Source organism: Ictidomys tridecemlineatus, chromosome Y (genome assembly GCF_052094955.1).
Source record: "Ictidomys tridecemlineatus isolate mIctTri1 chromosome Y, mIctTri1.hap1, whole genome shotgun sequence".
Classification (NCBI taxonomy): Eukaryota; Metazoa; Chordata; class Mammalia; order Rodentia; family Sciuridae; genus Ictidomys; species Ictidomys tridecemlineatus.
In genome coordinates, this window is record NC_135494.1 from 1,766,029 (window position 1) to 1,784,727 (window position 18,699).

The 18,699-nt window shown below is 40.4% G+C and overlaps 2 protein-coding genes across 2 annotated transcripts in view; both read right to left on the reverse strand.

Moving 5' to 3' along the window:
• LOC101959556 (uncharacterized) overlaps nucleotides 1-2,051 on the reverse strand; it is a 104,259-nt gene extending 102,208 nt beyond the window's left edge. Inside the window, exon 1 of the mRNA XM_078035311.1 lies at nucleotides 1,463-2,051. Within this exon, the coding sequence (XP_077891437.1) occupies nucleotides 1,463-1,546 (84 nt within the window). The 5' untranslated portion in view covers nucleotides 1,547-2,051. The remainder of the gene's footprint in view (nucleotides 1-1,462) is intronic.
• Nucleotides 2,052-2,182: 131 nt separating this feature from the next.
• LOC101959269 (uncharacterized) lies at nucleotides 2,183-16,323 on the reverse strand. The gene is given in 5 exon segments (XM_013363010.4): nucleotides 2,183-3,542; nucleotides 3,544-5,349; nucleotides 5,968-6,028; nucleotides 6,200-6,326; nucleotides 16,191-16,323. Coding segments are annotated over 5 exon segments (2,439 nt in total). The 5' UTR covers nucleotides 16,239-16,323; the 3' UTR covers nucleotides 2,183-3,145.
• Nucleotides 16,324-18,699: the final 2,376 nt, after the last annotated feature.

Here is an 18,699-nt window from a genome sequence, read left to right on the forward strand (position 1 = left end):
CTGATTGGGCTGTTCCCCCAGCATCCGGGATGGATGCCCTCCAGGCCCGCCTCTGCATCGTGACTGACAGCCAACCTCATCCAATCACTGGTATAAATTGGGTTAGTGACAGATTCTTGGCGCCAGCCCTTTTCAGAAGGAGCTTCCCCGCTGTGCTGGGAACTAATCCAGGTGGAAGCCTTGGCTTAGCCTCTGGGACAGAGGTGACAACTGGAGCCGAGCTGGGCTTCAGCCATAGAGTACTTTCTGAGCATGGGAGGCCCTGGGTTTAACCTCAACACAAAAACAAAGCACAGCTTCTCAGGGAGGCTGGGGCTGGAGGAGCCCAAGGTCAGGTCAGCGTCTGCAAACAGTGGGACCCTCTCTTTTTATTGTTTTTAGTTGTAGATAATACAATCTTTATTTGTTTCTTTTTATGTGGTGCTAAGGATCGAACCCAGTGCCTCATGTGTGTGAGGCAGGCATTGTACCACTGAGGTACAACCGCAGCCCCGAGAGACCCTCTCTGACCATACTACCAAAAGCATTATACAGATATCATGCAATTCCCATCAAAATCCCCAAGGCATTCCCTTAAAAATAGAAAAAACAATCATGAAATTCATCTGGAAAAATAAGACATGCAGAATAGCTAAAACAATCCTTAGACTGAAGTAGGTGGCATCTCTATACCAGATTTTAAACTATACTACAGAGAAATAGTAACAAAAACAGCATGGTGTTGGCACCAAAACAGACTGGTAGACCAATGGAACAGAATAGAGGACACAGACACTAACCCAGAAAATTACAATTATCTTATATTAGTCAAAGGTGCAAAAACCATACACTGGAGAAAAAAGCATCTTCAACAAATTGTGCTAGGAAAACTGGAAATCCATAAGCAACAACATAAAATGAAATCCCTAGGTCTCACCATGCACAAAGTACAAATTGAAATGGACCAAGGACCTAGGAATTAAACCAGAGAGTCTGCATCTAATAGAAGAAAAATAGTCTGTAATATTCATCATGTGGGCTTAGGCCCCAACTTCTTATAGCCCAAGAATTAAAACCAAGAATCAATAAATGGAATGGAATCAACCTAAAAAGTTTCTTCTCAGCAAAAGAAACAATCTGTGAGGTGAACAGAAAGCCTACACCCTGGGAACAAGTTTTTACCCCTCACACATCAGACAGAGCACTAATCTCTATTGTATATAAAGAACTCAAAAAGCTAAGCACCAAAAAACAAATAACCCAATCAACAAATGGGCCAAGGACGTGAACCGACACTTCTCAGAAGAGAATATACAATCAATCAACATGTATAAGAAAAAATGCTTACCCTCTCTAGCAATTAGAGAAATGCAAATCTAAACTTCTCTAACCTATCATCTCACTCCAGTCAGAATGAGAGCTATTATGAAGACAAACAACAATAAGTGTTGGTGAGCATGCTGGGGAAAAGGTACCCTCTTACCTTGCTGGAGGGACTGCAAATTGGTGCAGCCAATTTGGAAAGCAGTGTAGAGATTCCTTGGAAATCTGGGAATGAAACCACCATTTGACCCAGCAATCCCTCTCCTCAGACTATACCCTGAGAACTTAAAAACACCATACTACAGGGACACAGCCACATCAATGTTTAAAGCAGCACATCTGGCAAGAGCTAAACTGTGGAGTCAACGTAGATGCCCTTCAGTGGAGGAATGGATTAAAAAAAAAAAAGTGGCATATATACAAAGTGGAATTTAAATCAGCAATAAAAAAGAAAATAAAATCATGGCATCTGCAGGTAAATAGATGACATTGAAGAAGATAATGCTAAGTGAAGTTAGCCAATCCCCCCAAAACAAATGTTGGAATGTTTTCTCTGATATAAAAAGGCTGACTCATACGGGGTACATAGGGGAATCATGGAAGGATAAGATGAATTCTAGATAGGGCAGAGGACTAGGAGGGAAAAGGAGGGGACAGAGGATTAGCAAGGATGGTGGAATGTAATGGACATCATTATACAAAGTACATGTACAAAGACATGAATTGGGTGTCAAAATTCTTTATATACAAACAGAAATGAATAACTGTGGTATATATGTGTAATAAGAATTGTAATGCATTCTGCTGCAATTTTTTTATCCAAAATAAATAGATAAGTAGCAGACGGATTTTCCCAGATGTAAATCCTTTTTTCAAACAATTTTTAAAAAATATTTATTTATTTATTTATTTTTAAGTTTTCGGCAGACACAACATCTTTGTATGTGGTTCTGAGGATCAAACCCAGCCCGCATGCATGCCAGGCGAGCACGCTACCGCTTGAGCCACATCACCAGCCCAGATGTAAATCCTTTTATGTCTTTGAATAAAACTGTCAAAATTAAGTACCGCCCAACATTGCTTATCCACAGGATTTTCTACACTATTTTTTTTTAATACAACTGAACAAAACTAAAACATCTGAATCCTTTGTATTTCTTACTTGCATAGGATTTATTCATTTTGGCATGAATCTTTCCAAAACAATCTAGTATTCAGAAGAAGTTGCAAAAATTAAAAGATTTCCCACATTTTTCACATTCATAGGGCTTCACTCTATGAGAATTTTCATAAAAGAGAAGAAAAATAGGTCTAGAACATAAAGCTGATAGAGTATAGCAAATCGTCCCAATTCAGACTGTTTGTTTTCCAGTGAGGGAAATGGCTTTGAAGACAACAGGGAAAATAAAATGATTTGCCATATTTTTTCACATTTAAACAGTTATTCAGCCAGATGTGGTGATGTATGCCTTTAATCCTTCAGGCTTAGGCTGAAGGATCACAAGTTTTAGGCCAGCCTCAGCATTTTAGAACCCTAAGGAACTCAGAAAGTCACTGTCTCAAAATTAAAAATATAAAAAAGCATGAGGATGTATCTCAGTGGTTGAGTGCCACCAGACCAAATTTGCAGTACAATCCCCAGTACAATATTCAGCAGAGTGAGCCCCTTCTTTTTGTTTGAAGGGGACAAGAAATATTGATCCACCACATTTCACATTTAAAGAATTTTTCTCCAGTAAACTTCCAACATGTTGATGAGAAGAACAGTAATAACAGAAGACTTTGCCAATTGTTTTCATCAGTACAATTTCTTTGCAATATGAGTTTGTTCATGTAAGTGAAGCTAATGGGATATAACAAAGGCTTTTCCCCATTGTTGATATTCAAAGGGCTTCTCTCCAGTATGAGTTCGTTCATGTGAGCAAAGATGAGAGGACTGAGTGAAGGCTTTGGCACACTGCTTACATTGATAGGGTTTCTCTTGAATGTGAGTCCCTTCATGTCTGTGAAAGAAAAAGCAAGAAAAAGACTTTTTCACATAGTTGGTATTCATTAGGCTTCTCTTTTTCATTAATTCTTCCATGTATGTGAGGTTCACTGGATGTGTCAAGGGGTTCTGCACATTGTTGGTATTCATAAGGCTTCTCTCCAGTATGCGTTCGTTCATGTTTGTGAAGGTTAGAAGAAGTAGTGAAGACTTTTCCACATTGTTGACATTCATAGTGTTTCTTTTTTGTATGAGTTTTTTCATGTGAGTGAAGGCTAGACGATACAGCAAATGCTTTGCCACACTGCTTACATTCATAGGGCTTCTCTCCAGTATGCATCCGTTTATGTATCTGAAGGTAGGAAGAAGTACTGAAGGCTTTCCCACATTGTTGACATTCATAGGGTTTATTTTTCGTATGAGTTTTTTTATGTGAGTGAAGGTTAGATGATTGAGCAAAAGCTTTGCCACACTGATTACATTGATAGGGCTTCTCCCCACTATGAGTCCGCACATGTATCTGAAGGTAGGAAGAAGTACTGAAGGCTTTCCCACATTGTTGGCATACATAGGGCTTCTCCCCAGTATGAGTTTTTTCATGTATCTGAAGGTAAGATAAAGTACTGTAGGCTTTTCCACATTGTTGACATTGATAGGGCCTCTCTCCAGTATGTGTTCTTACATGTCTGTGAAGGGAAGAAGAAGTAGTGAAGACTTTTCCACATTGTTGGCATTCATTGGTATTCTCTCCAGTATGGATTTGTTCATGTCTCTGAAGGTAAGACAAACTAGTGCAGGCTTTCCCACATTGTTGACATTCATAGTGTTTCTTTCTAATATGAGTTTTTTTATGTGAGTGAAGGTTAGATGATTGAGCAAAAGCTTTGCCACACTGCTTACATTCATAGGGCTTCTCCCCACTATGAGTCCGCACATGTATCTGAAGGTAGGAAGAAGTACTGAAGGCTTTCCCACATTGTTGACATTCATAGGGCTTCTCCCCAGTATGAGTTTTTTCATGTGAGTGAAGGTGAGTGGACCGAGTGAAGGCTTTGCCACACTGCTTACATTCATAGGGCTTCTCTCCAGTATGCGTTCGTTCATGTATCTGAAGGTAAGAAGAAGTAGTGAAGACTTTTCCACATTGTTGACATTCATGGGGCTTCTCTCCAGCATGGATTTGTTCATGTATCTGAAGGTAAGACAAAGTACTGCAGGCTTTCCCACATTCTTGACATTCATAGGGTTTCTTTTGCGTATGAGTTTTTTTATGTTTGTGAAGGGTAGATGATTGAGCAAAAGCTTTGCCACACTGATTACATTCAAAAGGCTTCTCTCCAGTATGAGTCCGTTCATGTGTGTGAAGGGAAGAAGAAGAAGTGAAGATTTTTCCACATTGTTGGCATTCATTGGGCTTCTCTCCAGCATGGATTTGTTTATGTATCTGAAGGTAAGATGAAGTAGTATAGGCTTTTCCACATTGTTGACATTGATAGGGCTTCTCTCCCGTATGCTTTCTCTCATGTTTTCTAAATAAACTTCGGTAAGCAAAGTTTTTCCCACATACGTTACATTTAAAAAGTACTTTCCCAGTGTGCGTGATCACGTGACTGTGAAGACTTCTGGGTGAAACCATGGTTTTATCACCGTCTTTACTTTCATGGTATTTCTCTCCAGAATGAGTTCTTTCATGTCTTCTAAATAAAGTGGGGGAATGAAAGGCTTTCCCACATACCTCACATTGAAAAGCTTTACCTCCCCTATGTGTTCTTGTGTATCTTTGAACATCTATGGGAGAAGATGAAGCTTCATCACATTGTTGACATTCATCAGGTTGACACTCAGTATGAGAATCTTCATGCCTTTGAATGTCATTCGAACAACTGATGACTTTCCCACATACTGTACTTTCATAGGGTCCATCTCCAGTTTGTGTTAACATGTGTGTGTTCACAGTTTTGAGAGAAACTAGAGATTTCCTGTATAGTTTCAATTCACATGGCTTCTCCTCGCATTCTTCATGCTTGTAGCGTTCGGGTCCATACTGAGATGTGATCTGCCTATGAAGGAATGAAGGGCATATGAAGTATTTGGCACACGTAATGCAGTCACATGAATTTACTCTATTAAATTTTTTTTTCCTTAAGAGTTGATATCTAATGACAAGCACATTATTAATACTTGACTAATTCATGATGTAGTATTTATTTAAGGTCCTAGGTTAACATTACTTCCAAAATGAGGTAAAGCCTAGGTTTTTCAAACTTGTACAAATTGCCAGAAAATAAAGATATTGAGAGGAAACAATGCTTTGCAACACAGCTTGCCTATGGTCATTATCCAAATAGTTGGGCTGGGGATGTGGCTCAAGCGGTAGCGTGCTCGCCTGGCATGCATGTGGCCCAATTGATCCTCAGCACCACATACAAAACAAAGATGTTGGGTCCGCCGAAAACTAACACATAAATATTAAAATTCTCTCCCAAATAGTTATACTCACATATGCAATTTCACAATACTTTTTGCATATCAAGAACTTTGAATAGATTTAATATCTTAATATGTTTATATATATAAGAATAAATACTTTTAAAGTTGTGCAAATTTCTTGCATTGGTTTAAAAAATTATATGACATCCCCAGATTCCCTCAAGTATTCCTCTTGTGAGTACAATTACCTTAGACTGCTCCCAGAATTTTTGATCTGATTTTCAATGTTCTTCTCATCACATTGGTTTTCTAAAATGTCAAACCAAAACGTTATAAATTTCTAGGAACTATAAATGCATTTCCAAATTCATGGTGCATTTTATGCTATAATAATTATCCAACTGATTGTCTTTTCATGTTCTACATGAATAAAAAAAATAAACACAAATTCTCTAATTAAATAAATACACAAATTATTACCTATAGATGCCAGATTTCCTAGGACTTCCAGCATCACATCTCTGTAAAGGTTCTTCTGGGAAGAATCCAGCAAATCCCACTCCTCCTGCATGAAGTTCACAGCCACATCCTCAAAGGTCACTGAGATCTAAAATATCCCACAAATGTGTAGGGGAGGCCAGGAGAGATTTGACAGCATGAGAAATCTATACTCAACATGCATGATGTTCATATCATTCCCTGGCCACTCGATTAATTCCATGATTTGGTCATTGAAATCTTCAGTGCATTTAATTCTTCACAGCCACTCCAACACCAGATTTGGGCCCCACACAAGGTAAATAGTAGAGTGTTGTACACCCTTCCTTTGGTGAGTTCACAGTAAGTAAGAGAGGCTCCCGGGTCACCCTTATCTTATTTGTTGATTGCATCTCTATCACCTTCTTACCAACATCCTCTGCAGTAGAGAGCTAATATTAGCACCCTTCTTATTACTTACCCTTAGAAAAGAAAGCTGACTGAGTAGGAAATTGCTGGGATCACAAAACTCAGCATTTGAAAGATCCTGCCAACCACAGTGGCTCACTGGGCCTACACAGTTAATATATAGACAACATGGTATATACTGATCTTCTGTTTTCTTCTGAAAGTCAATTGTTCCATCCTTAAAGAAGTGCCTAGAATCAGCCCCAACCCACACCCTCAGAGTATGGAGTCACTAAAGAGTTTCCCTCATAGACAATAGTTAGACAATCTTCCACATAGGTCATCACAATGTGTTCATTGGGGACTGAGCTCAACTTGGGTGATTACACTGAGGACAACTAGAAGTTTGCAGGTGCTTTACTCCAGAACAAATTTACTCAATTAGTAATCAAGCACAATGATTAATAAACATAAAAATATAATAATTTCGGGTGGTTAATGTCAAAGCAGAATGGGGTGTGTCAAAAGATGGAATGTGTCTCAGAAAGAACTCGATGACCCCAAGATGTTATCTTGTCCAAACAACAGACTTACAAAATTATATCGGTTTGAAAAATAGTTTTCTTAACAGCAGAAAATCCTTTCCCAAACCAGATGGCAACCATGAATGTCCAATGATTCTCAAACCCTTCTGAACAGCAGATGTCTCACTCAGATCATGTAGAGTCATGAGACACATACCACAGTTCTGCTCAAGGAAACTTTTATCAAGATAGGCCACATGTACAATGGTGGTCTGTCATGAAAGACATTCCTCATTCCTCTAGCAGAGCTGGTGCAAGGAAACCTCAGGCACAAGCACTTCCAGAGTGTGTAAAGCAGCAGGTTTGCAGCCCAGAATCCTGAACTATCCCAAGCTGACTTCTTGTGAAACAGGCCACTCCATGTGGGTCTCTAAGCAGCCGATGATTTCTGCACACTGTGGAACAGCCCACAGGACCACCTACCAGAATACGACCCTGCCACTCACAAAGAACCATGCTCAAGGACATAAGACACATGACATTTGACGCAGAACAGTATCAACAGACGTTAATAGGAGCCTGAGAGAAAACCTTTAGTGGGCTGTCCTTCGTTACATGGACAAAGTATGAGTGACAGCAGGTGTCCTGGAGACAGATCACAATGATGGCCCAGGCAAACTGAAATCTAAGTGGCAAAGGGTGCTTCATCCATCTATTCTGCAGACAAATATCATTTATTATACATTTAACTGTGAAAGACTAAAACACCATTCAAAAATTTAAAATATATATAATTACTACCCAACCCCATCAAAAAAAAGAAAAAGAAAAGAATAAGGAAAGGCAACACATGTCAAACAGGCTTCCATGATACGCTTAAGACCTGCCACCAATTTTCTACTGTTATTTCCAGACAACAGAAGTTGAGTTAAAACTTCCTAATTCTTTCCTTTTATATTTATTTTTTTACTTGCAGTTGAACACAATAGCTTTATCCTATTTATGTATGTGGTGCTGAGGACTGAACCCAGGACTTTTCACATGTGAGGCAAGTACTCAACCACTGAGCCACAACCCCAATCCACCTTCTAATTCTTTATATGGCATATTTTACCATATTATTAAAATTAAATAGATAAAGAAAAGTATTAAATAGAAAAGAAAACTATGAAAGACTCTCATGATCATGAATGCAAAATTCCTCATCAAACAATACTTTACTGAATCCAAAAATAAATAAAAGGAATTATGAACACAGCCAAGAGGAAATTATTACAGCTCTGTAAGACTGATGCCAAATTTAAAACTCAGTTAAAATTTTCCAGGGACCAGCATACTACTGTGGGAAGTCAAGCCCAGTGGCCCAGATCCACTCACATCAGCCTCTGCAGGGCCCAGGAATGCAACACACATGCAAGGCTGATTCAGAATTAAAAAACCAATTAACATTATCCATCACAACAAAAAGCTAAATAATAAATATTGATTATATCAATAGTTAAAAAAATCAAAAATAATGAAGAAACACTCAAGCTCAAAAAAACACAGTGTCTTCATAGAGAGACAACATGATCCTCTATGCTCATGTGAATGGAGAGAAGAACACTCTCTCTGGAAGACAGTCACGCTCTTACAAAATAAACATGGTGCACTCTACAATTAATTCACGACACTCCCAGGTGTCTATGCATATGAGGTGAAAATTATGCACAGAAACTTTTCAGCAGTGACTACAGCATCCATGTCCAGAACTGCCCAAAGCTAAAAGCAAGGAAGATGCACCTTTCAATACTGAATAAACAAGGTACATTTTAACCACACCAAAGAACATCACCCAGAAAGTGAGCTCCGCAGCCTGGAAAAATATAGCACCCTTAAAGGCAGACTGGTAAGTGAGAGAAGCCAGTCTGGAAGGCCAAGTGCAGTAAGATTCCAAGTCAAGAACATTCCAGAAGAGACAACATTATAGATGCACTGATACTCTTCTGTATGACATTATTATGTAGAGTATGTGATACACAAAATCACACCACACAGAGAAGGAACCATAGGGTAAAGCATGGATTTCAGCTGATGATAAAGTGTTGCTTCATCCAATCTCTTAATAAAATGTAGGACACTGATTCAGTAACTAACAAGCATCCAACATCAATGCAAAATATTGAGAACAGTATAGGGAAGGGTGTTTGATACTATATGTAATGGCTCACTTGAATTGTCAACCACATTGGATTAAGAGATACCTGTGATTAACAGGCCTCTGGGTGTGTCCATGAGGGTGTGTCTACAAATGATTGGCATGTGGAACAGAGAACCAAACTAGAGAACCTCTTTAGGTACAGGCAGCACCATCTAATAGGACGGTGTCTTAGGTGGAACAAAAGTTGGAAGAAGGAGGAAGCAGCAGCAGAGAAAGGCCTTTCTTCTCCAATGGCTGCTGCAATGGCATGAGGATATCAGACTCTGCCTTCTTCACTCTCCCAAAGTGGACTCTGCCTGTGATTCTCCAGGGAATTTCCAGAACCTTTGGTCTGGACTAGGGCAGGATCACTGATCCCTCTTGTTCTGAGGCTTCAGCCTCTTGGACTCTGCAGCTACTACTTCTCAAGCTCTCCAGCTGCAGATGGTCACTGTGGACATCCAGCTTCAGGTCAAGTAGACCAATCTAATAAGTCCCCTTTTTTAATCACACTTCGTGTTGATGCTGTTCCTCTAGAAAACAATGAGTAACAAACTAAAAGTCTAAAATTGCTCTGAAAAACAAAATTTATATAATAAGAAAGTGAATGAACTACCATGCCATAAACTTTAACAAATATAAACATAAGAAACAATATTACATAATGAATACCTTTCGCAAATAATAATGCAAAAAATAAAGCAAAGAAGAAAAGTCATTGTTACAAACTTGAAAACTATGGACAAAAGCAAGGTAACTGACTTTCAATACTATTTCCATCTGGAAAGAAAATGGATGATAAATCTTTTTTTAAAAAATATATATTTATTCTTTAGTTCTAGGTGGGCACAATTCCTTTATTTAATATTTATATGGTGCTGAGGATCGAACACAAGGCCTCACGCATGCTAGGTGAGCACTTTTTCTCTGAGCCACAATCCCAACCCCTGGATGATAAATCTTTAAAAGGTATTCCAACTGTTGCTGTGGTGGTGTGCACCTGTAATTTCAGCCACTAGGGAGGTCAAGGCATAGAACTGGCAAGTTGGAGGCTCTCTCAGCAATTTAGCAAGACATTCAGAAATTTTGTTAAGCTTGGTCTTCATCAACAATAAATGGGGGGACTGGGATTATAGCTGAATGGCACAGCACTTGCTAGCATGTATGAGGCACTGGGTATGATCCTTAGCACCACAAATAAATTAACAAAAATAAGGTATTCTGCCCCTCTACAACTATACAAAATAAAAATAAAAATAAATAGGTACATAATAAATAGGAAGGGCTGAGCACGTGCTCAGTGCTCAAGTGCCTCTAGGTTTGTTACCCAGTAAAACACCTGCTCACCTCCAAAATGCTGCTCACACATTGAAATTCATTTTTTTTTGAGGACAACATAAGCATGAGCAAGTCCCTGGCTTCAATCCCACCACTCAATACATCAGCAAATAAGTAAACCCCAGTCTACAATACTAATTTTTGGGGGGTGGAGAGTAGCTCAGTAGTAAGAACTTGATAGACCTCGATTCAATACTCAACAGTCCATGTACACACACATAAAAAAAAAAAAACCTGAAAATATATGTAATGAGTGATAAAAAAGATTATAATACAAAAGATACACAATGAAAGGCAACAAAATTCAATGAAAAGACAACAAACTTTCTTAAAAAGGAGACTGAACTTGCCCATGATCTACACTTTTTGAAAAAACAAAGAGCATTTCAGTAAATTATGTGAAATTTGGGGCATGGATTATTGTTTTTTGGGGGGTGAACTTAGAAAAACTATATCTAAAATGAAAATAGTACACTGTATCTAAGACCAGTGAAAATATTGTACAGGACAGAGAGAGTAGAGAGAGCATTTATGTTACTCCCAAGTTTCATAAGCTAAAAGGCCAGCTCACAAATGGGTAGCCCTAGGAGGAGGTAATTAGGAGGGAACAGCAATCAGGTGACATGGTGGGAGTGCTTGTGAGAGGATCAGCACCCTTACTGAGTCATATATATATCTCCTTTTCAGAAAACAGGTGTCATTTATTATTTCACTGATAAAGTATTCAGTAATTTTTAAATGATCACAGTTGGGTATTTTAGGTATTGCCATATTGTCCTTAAAACTTCCAATGAAGATGGGTGTGATGGTGCACATCTGTAACCCCTGTAGTTCAGGGGTCAGAGGCCCAAGGTGATGTAGCTAGACCCTGACTCAATAGGAATAATCTAAAAGGGGCCAGGAATGTGGCTCAGTGTCTAAGCATCTCTGGGTTCCATTCCTGATACCAAAAACATCACAGCTAAAATGAACCTGCCAAATCCAGAAAAAAACAGTAACAACAAACTCATTCATGTCAAATTCATGAGCTTGTCAATGACTGTAACAAATTTACATAAAATCAAATTCATAAGTTTATCCACTACAATTTTTGTAGAAATGGATTCATTTCCTGCAGCAATAATGGAAGACAGAGTTTCTTTGTATCTTAAGTGGCATTCTGGAATCTAGGACATGGATTTCAATTGGAAATCATTGAAAAGACAAGATCAAATCTCACCAATTTTCTATGCAATCTCAGGGGTAGCAAAAGATAAATTAGATGTGTTTATTTTTTTTTGTTGTTGTTTGTTTGTTTTTCTCTTCTGTTCTTTTTCTTTGGTTTGGGATCAGAGATAAAACCCAGAGGAACTTTACTGATGAGTCACATCCCCAGACATAAGGCCTGGCTAAGTCGCTAAGGCTGTCCTCAAGTTTGCAATCCTACTGCCTCAGCTTCTGGAACAGCAAGGATCACAGGTGTGCACCACTGTACCTGGCTGTAATTGTTCTAACAATGAAAATGTTATTAGACTTTTTAAAATCCACTTCTTTCTTGCCTATTTAATAATAGTCCATCCCATTTGGCTCTGAAAAAATAGACCTGGGCCTCAAAATGTGAGCAGATCATTTCAAAGTGATACACAGAAAGCTTTGGTGCTGAGGGAGCACACATGTGTCAGGCTCAAGGGGCAGGGAAGGTCCCTCACATCTGGGATGTGACCTCTCCTGGTCTTGCTTCCTGAAAGCCTCTAGGATCACCCTCCCAGGGACCTAGACCATGACTCCAGTCTACGAGGCTTTTCAGGTTTGCACAGCTCTGCACTGGGGTGGGTGGTCCTTATGCTCTGGGAGAGGTTTTGCTCCTTCACACTGTGAGACTAAAAGGGCAGGAATCACTGGTGACCTGGCCCCTCAGCACCAGCATCCACAGGCTGACTGTCCACCTCTCTCCAAGGAATCTGAACAGAACTTGAGAAAACAAGGTCCCAAGGAAGTAGCTGTCTAGATGAGGCCTGTTCCAGGAGATTCCTCAGCCCAGAGCCCCCAGCAGCTTCCCTGACAGGCTGCACCCCACACCTCAGGCTGTCCTCCAGGAGGAGCTGACCCAGGGCCTGAAGTTCTGTTTATCCTGCAGGGACAAGGGCAGCTGTGGGCACCTTGGGGCAGCTCCAGGAGAGGACAGTGGCTGAGGACATAGGACCCTGTGAGGCGTTCAAAGGTAACCTCTGCCCAAGAAATCTGACATGGTGTCTACACCTAAGGAAGATAAAAGGAGAAGCACAAGATTTTTTCAACTGTGAACTCAAGTTCTCTATACAGTTGCATCTACATCAAAGAACCTTCAGAGTACTTGACTTGGCTAACCAGACTACCATGAGGGTGGAAAGGCAGGGTTCTGTATGGAGAGCAAAAATTATCTTGGGCTATCTTAAGCCCTTTAATAGCCAATTATCTTTATTTCTGTATCAGACCACAATTCTCAAAACTATTAAATTTCTCAGAATATATCACTACCCTTACCAGACATCTAGTCCCCACCGTCTACCAAAGTAAGAATGTAATAACAACAGTCAGAAGAGATTTTTTTTTCTTCCATCCTTTCTTTCTGTAGCCCAGCAATCTGATGATCCTACTAATGCAATTGGTTAATGTAGTGATACACAGATTCTTTTATATAAGTTCATGTAGGCCAGGCACTGTGCCACACGACTGTAATCCCAGTAGGTTTAGAGGATAAGGTAGGAGGATTGCTAAATTCAAAGTCAGCCTCAGCAAGTTAGTGAGACCATAAGGAATTTGATGAGATCATGTCTCAAAATACAATCTAAAAAGGACTGATTGTGGCTCAGTGATTAAGTGCCCCTGGGTTTAATCCTTGTCTTTCAGGGTGGGACACATACATCATTTAGGGTCACTTGAATCCATGTTCCTGAGTATGATAATTAATATTTAAATCAAAATGAACTATTTTCCATAGCTGGGATTGCCAAAGCCTTTAATGTTAACACCTTGAGACACTGAAGCAAGAGGGTCAGGACTTACAGGCCAGGCTGGGCAACATAGCCAGACTCCATCTGAAAATCAAATTTAAAGAGTTGGGGATTAAGAACAGAAGAATGAATCAAACACTATTATCCTATGTGCATATATGACTACAGGACTGGTGTGAATCCACATCAAGTACAACCAGAAAAAAGAGCAGTTACACTGTATTTATGTGTACTGTGTGAAAATGCATTATAATGCCATGTATAACTAATAAAAACAAATTTAAGTAAATAAATGATTTATGTCAAATTGGGGCAGGGGGGCTTAGAACATAACCCAAGATTCATTATCCCTAGGTTCTATGTACAAATGCCTTTTTCCTTTTAAAGTAATTATTTTGACCAAACACAGGGAACTGTTAATTGATTATTATTTCCTCTCAAGTATAATAATCACAGATAGAAAACAAATCCTTTCAAAAGTGTTCTTCTTGCCAGGGACAGTGGCACAGGCCTTGTTAGAATGGCCTTAGGCCTGAGCCTAAGCAACTCCATTTTAAAAGACCTGCAGTTCACCAGGCACATCCACAGATCCCTCCAGTAAGGCCTCAAACAAGTTCCTTCCCCTCACCCTGATAAAGAGAGTGAAGCCTCTGGCAGGCCATCCTTGCCTGATAAGAGGGAAAGGCAAGAAGATGAGGGTGGAGATGATCCCAGGGTAAATGATGTCACTGAGAAATAGGGTGGTAGCTGATAAGGATTGAAAGGGTGATCAAAAGCCCCCAAATTTAGTATAAATGATAGAGCTGATGAAAAGGAATTCAGCCATCAGAAACAAGGATGCACTCGAGCTGGAGAGCCTGCTGAGGACCTGACATCCCATCACTTGGCATCTTTCCTGAGCCTCTGCAAGATCCTCACCATTCTCAAACTCTACTGCCTCATCTGGACCTTGGTGGGAGCTGCACCTCCTCCCTAGGACCCCCTCCTCAACGGGTCCTCTGCTCCACACCAGGAAATGCTTGCCTTAGTTCCCGACCTGGTCACCGAGGTCTGAGTGACTGTGCATCTGCTGGACTCACAGCCTAAGACATAAGACCTTTGAACTTAGCATGCAGAGGGAATGTCTGTCATTAGCTTATCATGATTAAGTGTGTTTCCCAGTGCTTAGAATGAATCTAGAATTGTTTGCCGTGAATTAATTAACCTAGAATTGTTTGCTGTGAATTGACTATGTCTATGGCAATACCTAGCATTAAGGATTGTTGTTTTTCTTGATTAAGAACCTATACACTTAAACTGTATTGAGTAATTTGAGTGAATAGAGCATTGAAAGGGGCAGAACTGTGTGGACATCCTTTATTTCTCCCCTTGACTGCATAAGTCACAGTTTTGTCCCCTCCACACAGCCCTGTAATCCCAGGAACTTTGGAGGCTGAAGCAGAATTGAAGCCAGATTTACAGATAGGTAGTTAGGCAAATTGGGTCTAATATTGTGTAAGATAAATAAAACAGAGGCCCTTATAGGGAATGGAGTCCTGGAAACCAGAGCAGCAATTGAAATGTTAATGTTCCCAAGGCAGGAATCCATTCTAAGGAACTGTTAATCATAATCCAAAAGCCACCCCAGGCCTTTCCTTCCCAGATTACTCCTCCAGCCCACCAATCTCCCACCTTTTGGACCTTCCCACCTGCATTCTATCACTGCAACATAATGAGAAAGTGTGGGAAAGTGGAAAGAAGACTTTAGCTATAAAAGAGGGAAGACCTTCCCCTTACAGGGATTTCACCTCTTAGATCAGCTTCTTGCTGCAGGGAGAAGTCTTTTCTGCTGTCCTTTAATAAACCTTCTACTTTCCCCTCCACTTGCCTCAGCGTGCTTCTCTGGTGATATACTTCAGCATTCGGGGAAGCAAGGACTCGTCACTGGTAAACAGCGGTAACAGAAGGATCACAGGTTGGAGACCAGCTTGCACACCAAGTGGGTGCAGATCTCAGAATTCAGTAAAAGTGGAGGCTGGGGATGTGGCTGATAAAGCTCCCCGAGTTTGGATCCCCAATTAAAAGAAAAGAACTATTCTCTCCAATATTTTACTAGATGAAAAGTGACAATTAGCGGCCGGTGTTTATTTGGACCGAGTGGGAAGAACAAATGTCTGGCCGAGCTGTGAGGTGGAGGGAAGGTGGTTTTAGAGGCAGGAGGCGCCTGCAATTTGGGGGACCTACAGCAGCCTCCAGAGGAGCTCCCCTGGAAGGAGGAAGGTGCATTTGTGGCCCTGCTTCCTCCACGTAGGGAACAGTGGGTCGGGCCACCAGTAGGGAGCAAAGGGGACACCAGGGACCTGAGCCGCCCTTCCAAACCCAGGGAACCGGGGGACAGGGTCCAGGGCCACCCTCCAGTGGGGACTCTGCCACGCTCAGCAGCTCACCTCAAAAACCCAAAACCCAGCTCAGCCTACGAGACCAAGGAACAGGGACACGAGCCAGCGGGGACACCTCCGCGCTCCCCAGCTCACCCGCCCGCCGGCCCCAAGGCAGGTGGTGACATGTACCTTCAGCCTTGGTCGCTAACTCACCATTTTTGTCTTCTGTGGTGACCCCGCATACTCTTGAAAAACCTCCATGCACTCAAGATGGGGGTGGGGACACAGGCTGCGCAAAGTCACCTGACTCCCTGGAGCGGAGAACTCTTGGCTTGAAGGATCAGGAGCAGATTCCCGGAAGAAAAAAAACCGCGAGATTGCGGAAGCCCGCCCTTCCTCTCCCTCTGCGCACTGATTGGACAGTTCCCCCCCCCCTCGCGTCCCGGATGGATGGCCTCCAGGCCCGCCTCCGCATCGTGACTGACAGCTGACATCATCCAATCACTGGCTGAAATTCGGTAGAGTGACATATTCCTGGCTCCAGCCCTTTTCAGGCGGAGCTTCCTGGCTGTGCTGGGGACTAATCCAGGTGGGAAGCCTTGGCTTAGCCTCTGGTACAGAGGTGACACCTGGCGCTGAGCTAGGTTTCAGCCATAGAGTGCTTTCTGAGCATGGCAAGGCCCTGGGTTTAACCTCAACACAAAAAACAAAGCACAGCTTCTCAGGGAGGCTGGGGCTGGAGGAGCCCAAGGTCAGGTCAGCGTCTGCAAACAGTGGGACCCTCTCTTTTTATTTTATTTTTTTTTAAGTTGTAGATAATACAATCTTTATTTCTTTCTTTTTATGTGGTGCTAAGGATCGAACCCAGTGCCTCATGTGTGTGAGGCAGGCATTCTACCACTGAGGTACAACCCCAGCCCCGAGACACCCTCTCAAAATAAAATGAAAAGTATGGGGATGTAGCTCAGTGGTCCAGGTCAAGCCCCACTGGGTTTATTTTATATGTATATATATTAGAAAGAAAGACACGGTCTCCATATTTTTGAAACACTCTTTAAATCTATCATATATATTACATATACATATGATATCTACTAATGAAAACAATTTGAAAATTATTTTAGTAAATCTCATTACCTCCTAGCCTCTGCTGTTTTGAGGAGGCATGGTGAAGGCGATCCCCCACTCACTGTCTTGACAGGGTCACAGTGAGAAAAAGTGTTGGCAAAGCTGCTCTCCCACTGTCTTGACAGGGTCACAGTGAGGATGAATGCTGGCAAAGCCACGCTGGTTGATGAGTAACCGAAACCATGAGACCCTTTTTTATGTAATTGGGACTTTTCATTTTCATGCTTATGTTTCTGACAGGAGGCATGAGTATGTTAAATGCCAAACAAATTAAATTTCAGATGGCTAGAGCATAACAGGTAGTTCATGCCTTGAAGGCTGTTCTACTGCCCCTCAGCATATCAAGGACAAAGTAGAAGGCTGTTCTTCTATCTCAGTACATTGTGGACAAACCTGATAAAGGACAACAATCATACTTTGAAAGGTCATGAGAATTTTAGGCACCACATTGATTATATCAACTAGAACCCAAGCCCATATTTCCGGCCTCTTAGAAAATCTAATCATTATGCTTATTTTACAAAGTTCACCACATGTAGTCTCATTTTTACATTTAAGAAAGTTAAAACATATAAAAGTATATTCTTCTCTTTTTATAAACTCTTTTTTACTTTACATAGGGATATATGATGAGCATAGTTAATATTGGTGGAAAGTGGATTGATTTTTAGAACTTATTATCTATTGAAAAAGATTATAAAGATATGAGAACTAGTGCACCTTGACTGAGAAACAAAGAAACTCTTTGAGAAAGCAGCTCAACCAGTTTTATGAGAATAAATTTAGGAATTAATTAAATTAGCTTTATAAGACACAGTTTTATAATAATGTTAAAAAATATTATTTTATTTAGATTCTTAAGTTTAGAAATTCTTAAGTTTTTAGTTGTATAGGTTTCTGATATATTTTAAGAATGATTCATAAACTTTAGAATATTTTAAATGTAAGATTTAAAGGGACTTTTTTAGATGGAAATTTTAGATTAGAAATAAAGTACAAGTGTACTTTAGCTTAATGATTGGTTAGGAGACTTAGAGTCTGATTACGTAGTCTGGCACTAGTTAATAAGAAAATAACATATCTTGGGAAAAATAGTAAATCTTGGGAAAATCTGAAAAATGTAAATTAGTGATGTATTTTATTAATGATTCTGTACTTTTAATAATTACATAACTGAAGGTCATATCCTGGAAAAATGTAAATTAATGTTACATTTTTTGTACCCCCAATCATGGTTAAGAAAATGTCATGTCTTGGCAAAGTTTTAAATTCTATAATCAATGACGTATTCTGAATCTATAATGATGAGAAAAATTGAAATAAAAGATGACCCAGAGAAAGCTGCATTAGAGCTCTCTCTCTGGAGATTGCTCGAACAGAACGACTCCTGTCTCATCTTTTCGCCGACGCCACTCATCCTTCAGGACTCCCTGGATGTGGCTCAGGGTTCCATCTCCAGCAGAGAAAGGGGTGGGGTGGGGGGAGGCAGGCAACCCTCTCAAACAGCAATGTGCAGGGGAAATAAAATGGGCACCTTGTGCTCAATGTAGATAGTCTACATTCTACTATTATCAATTCTTATGTACAGACCTGA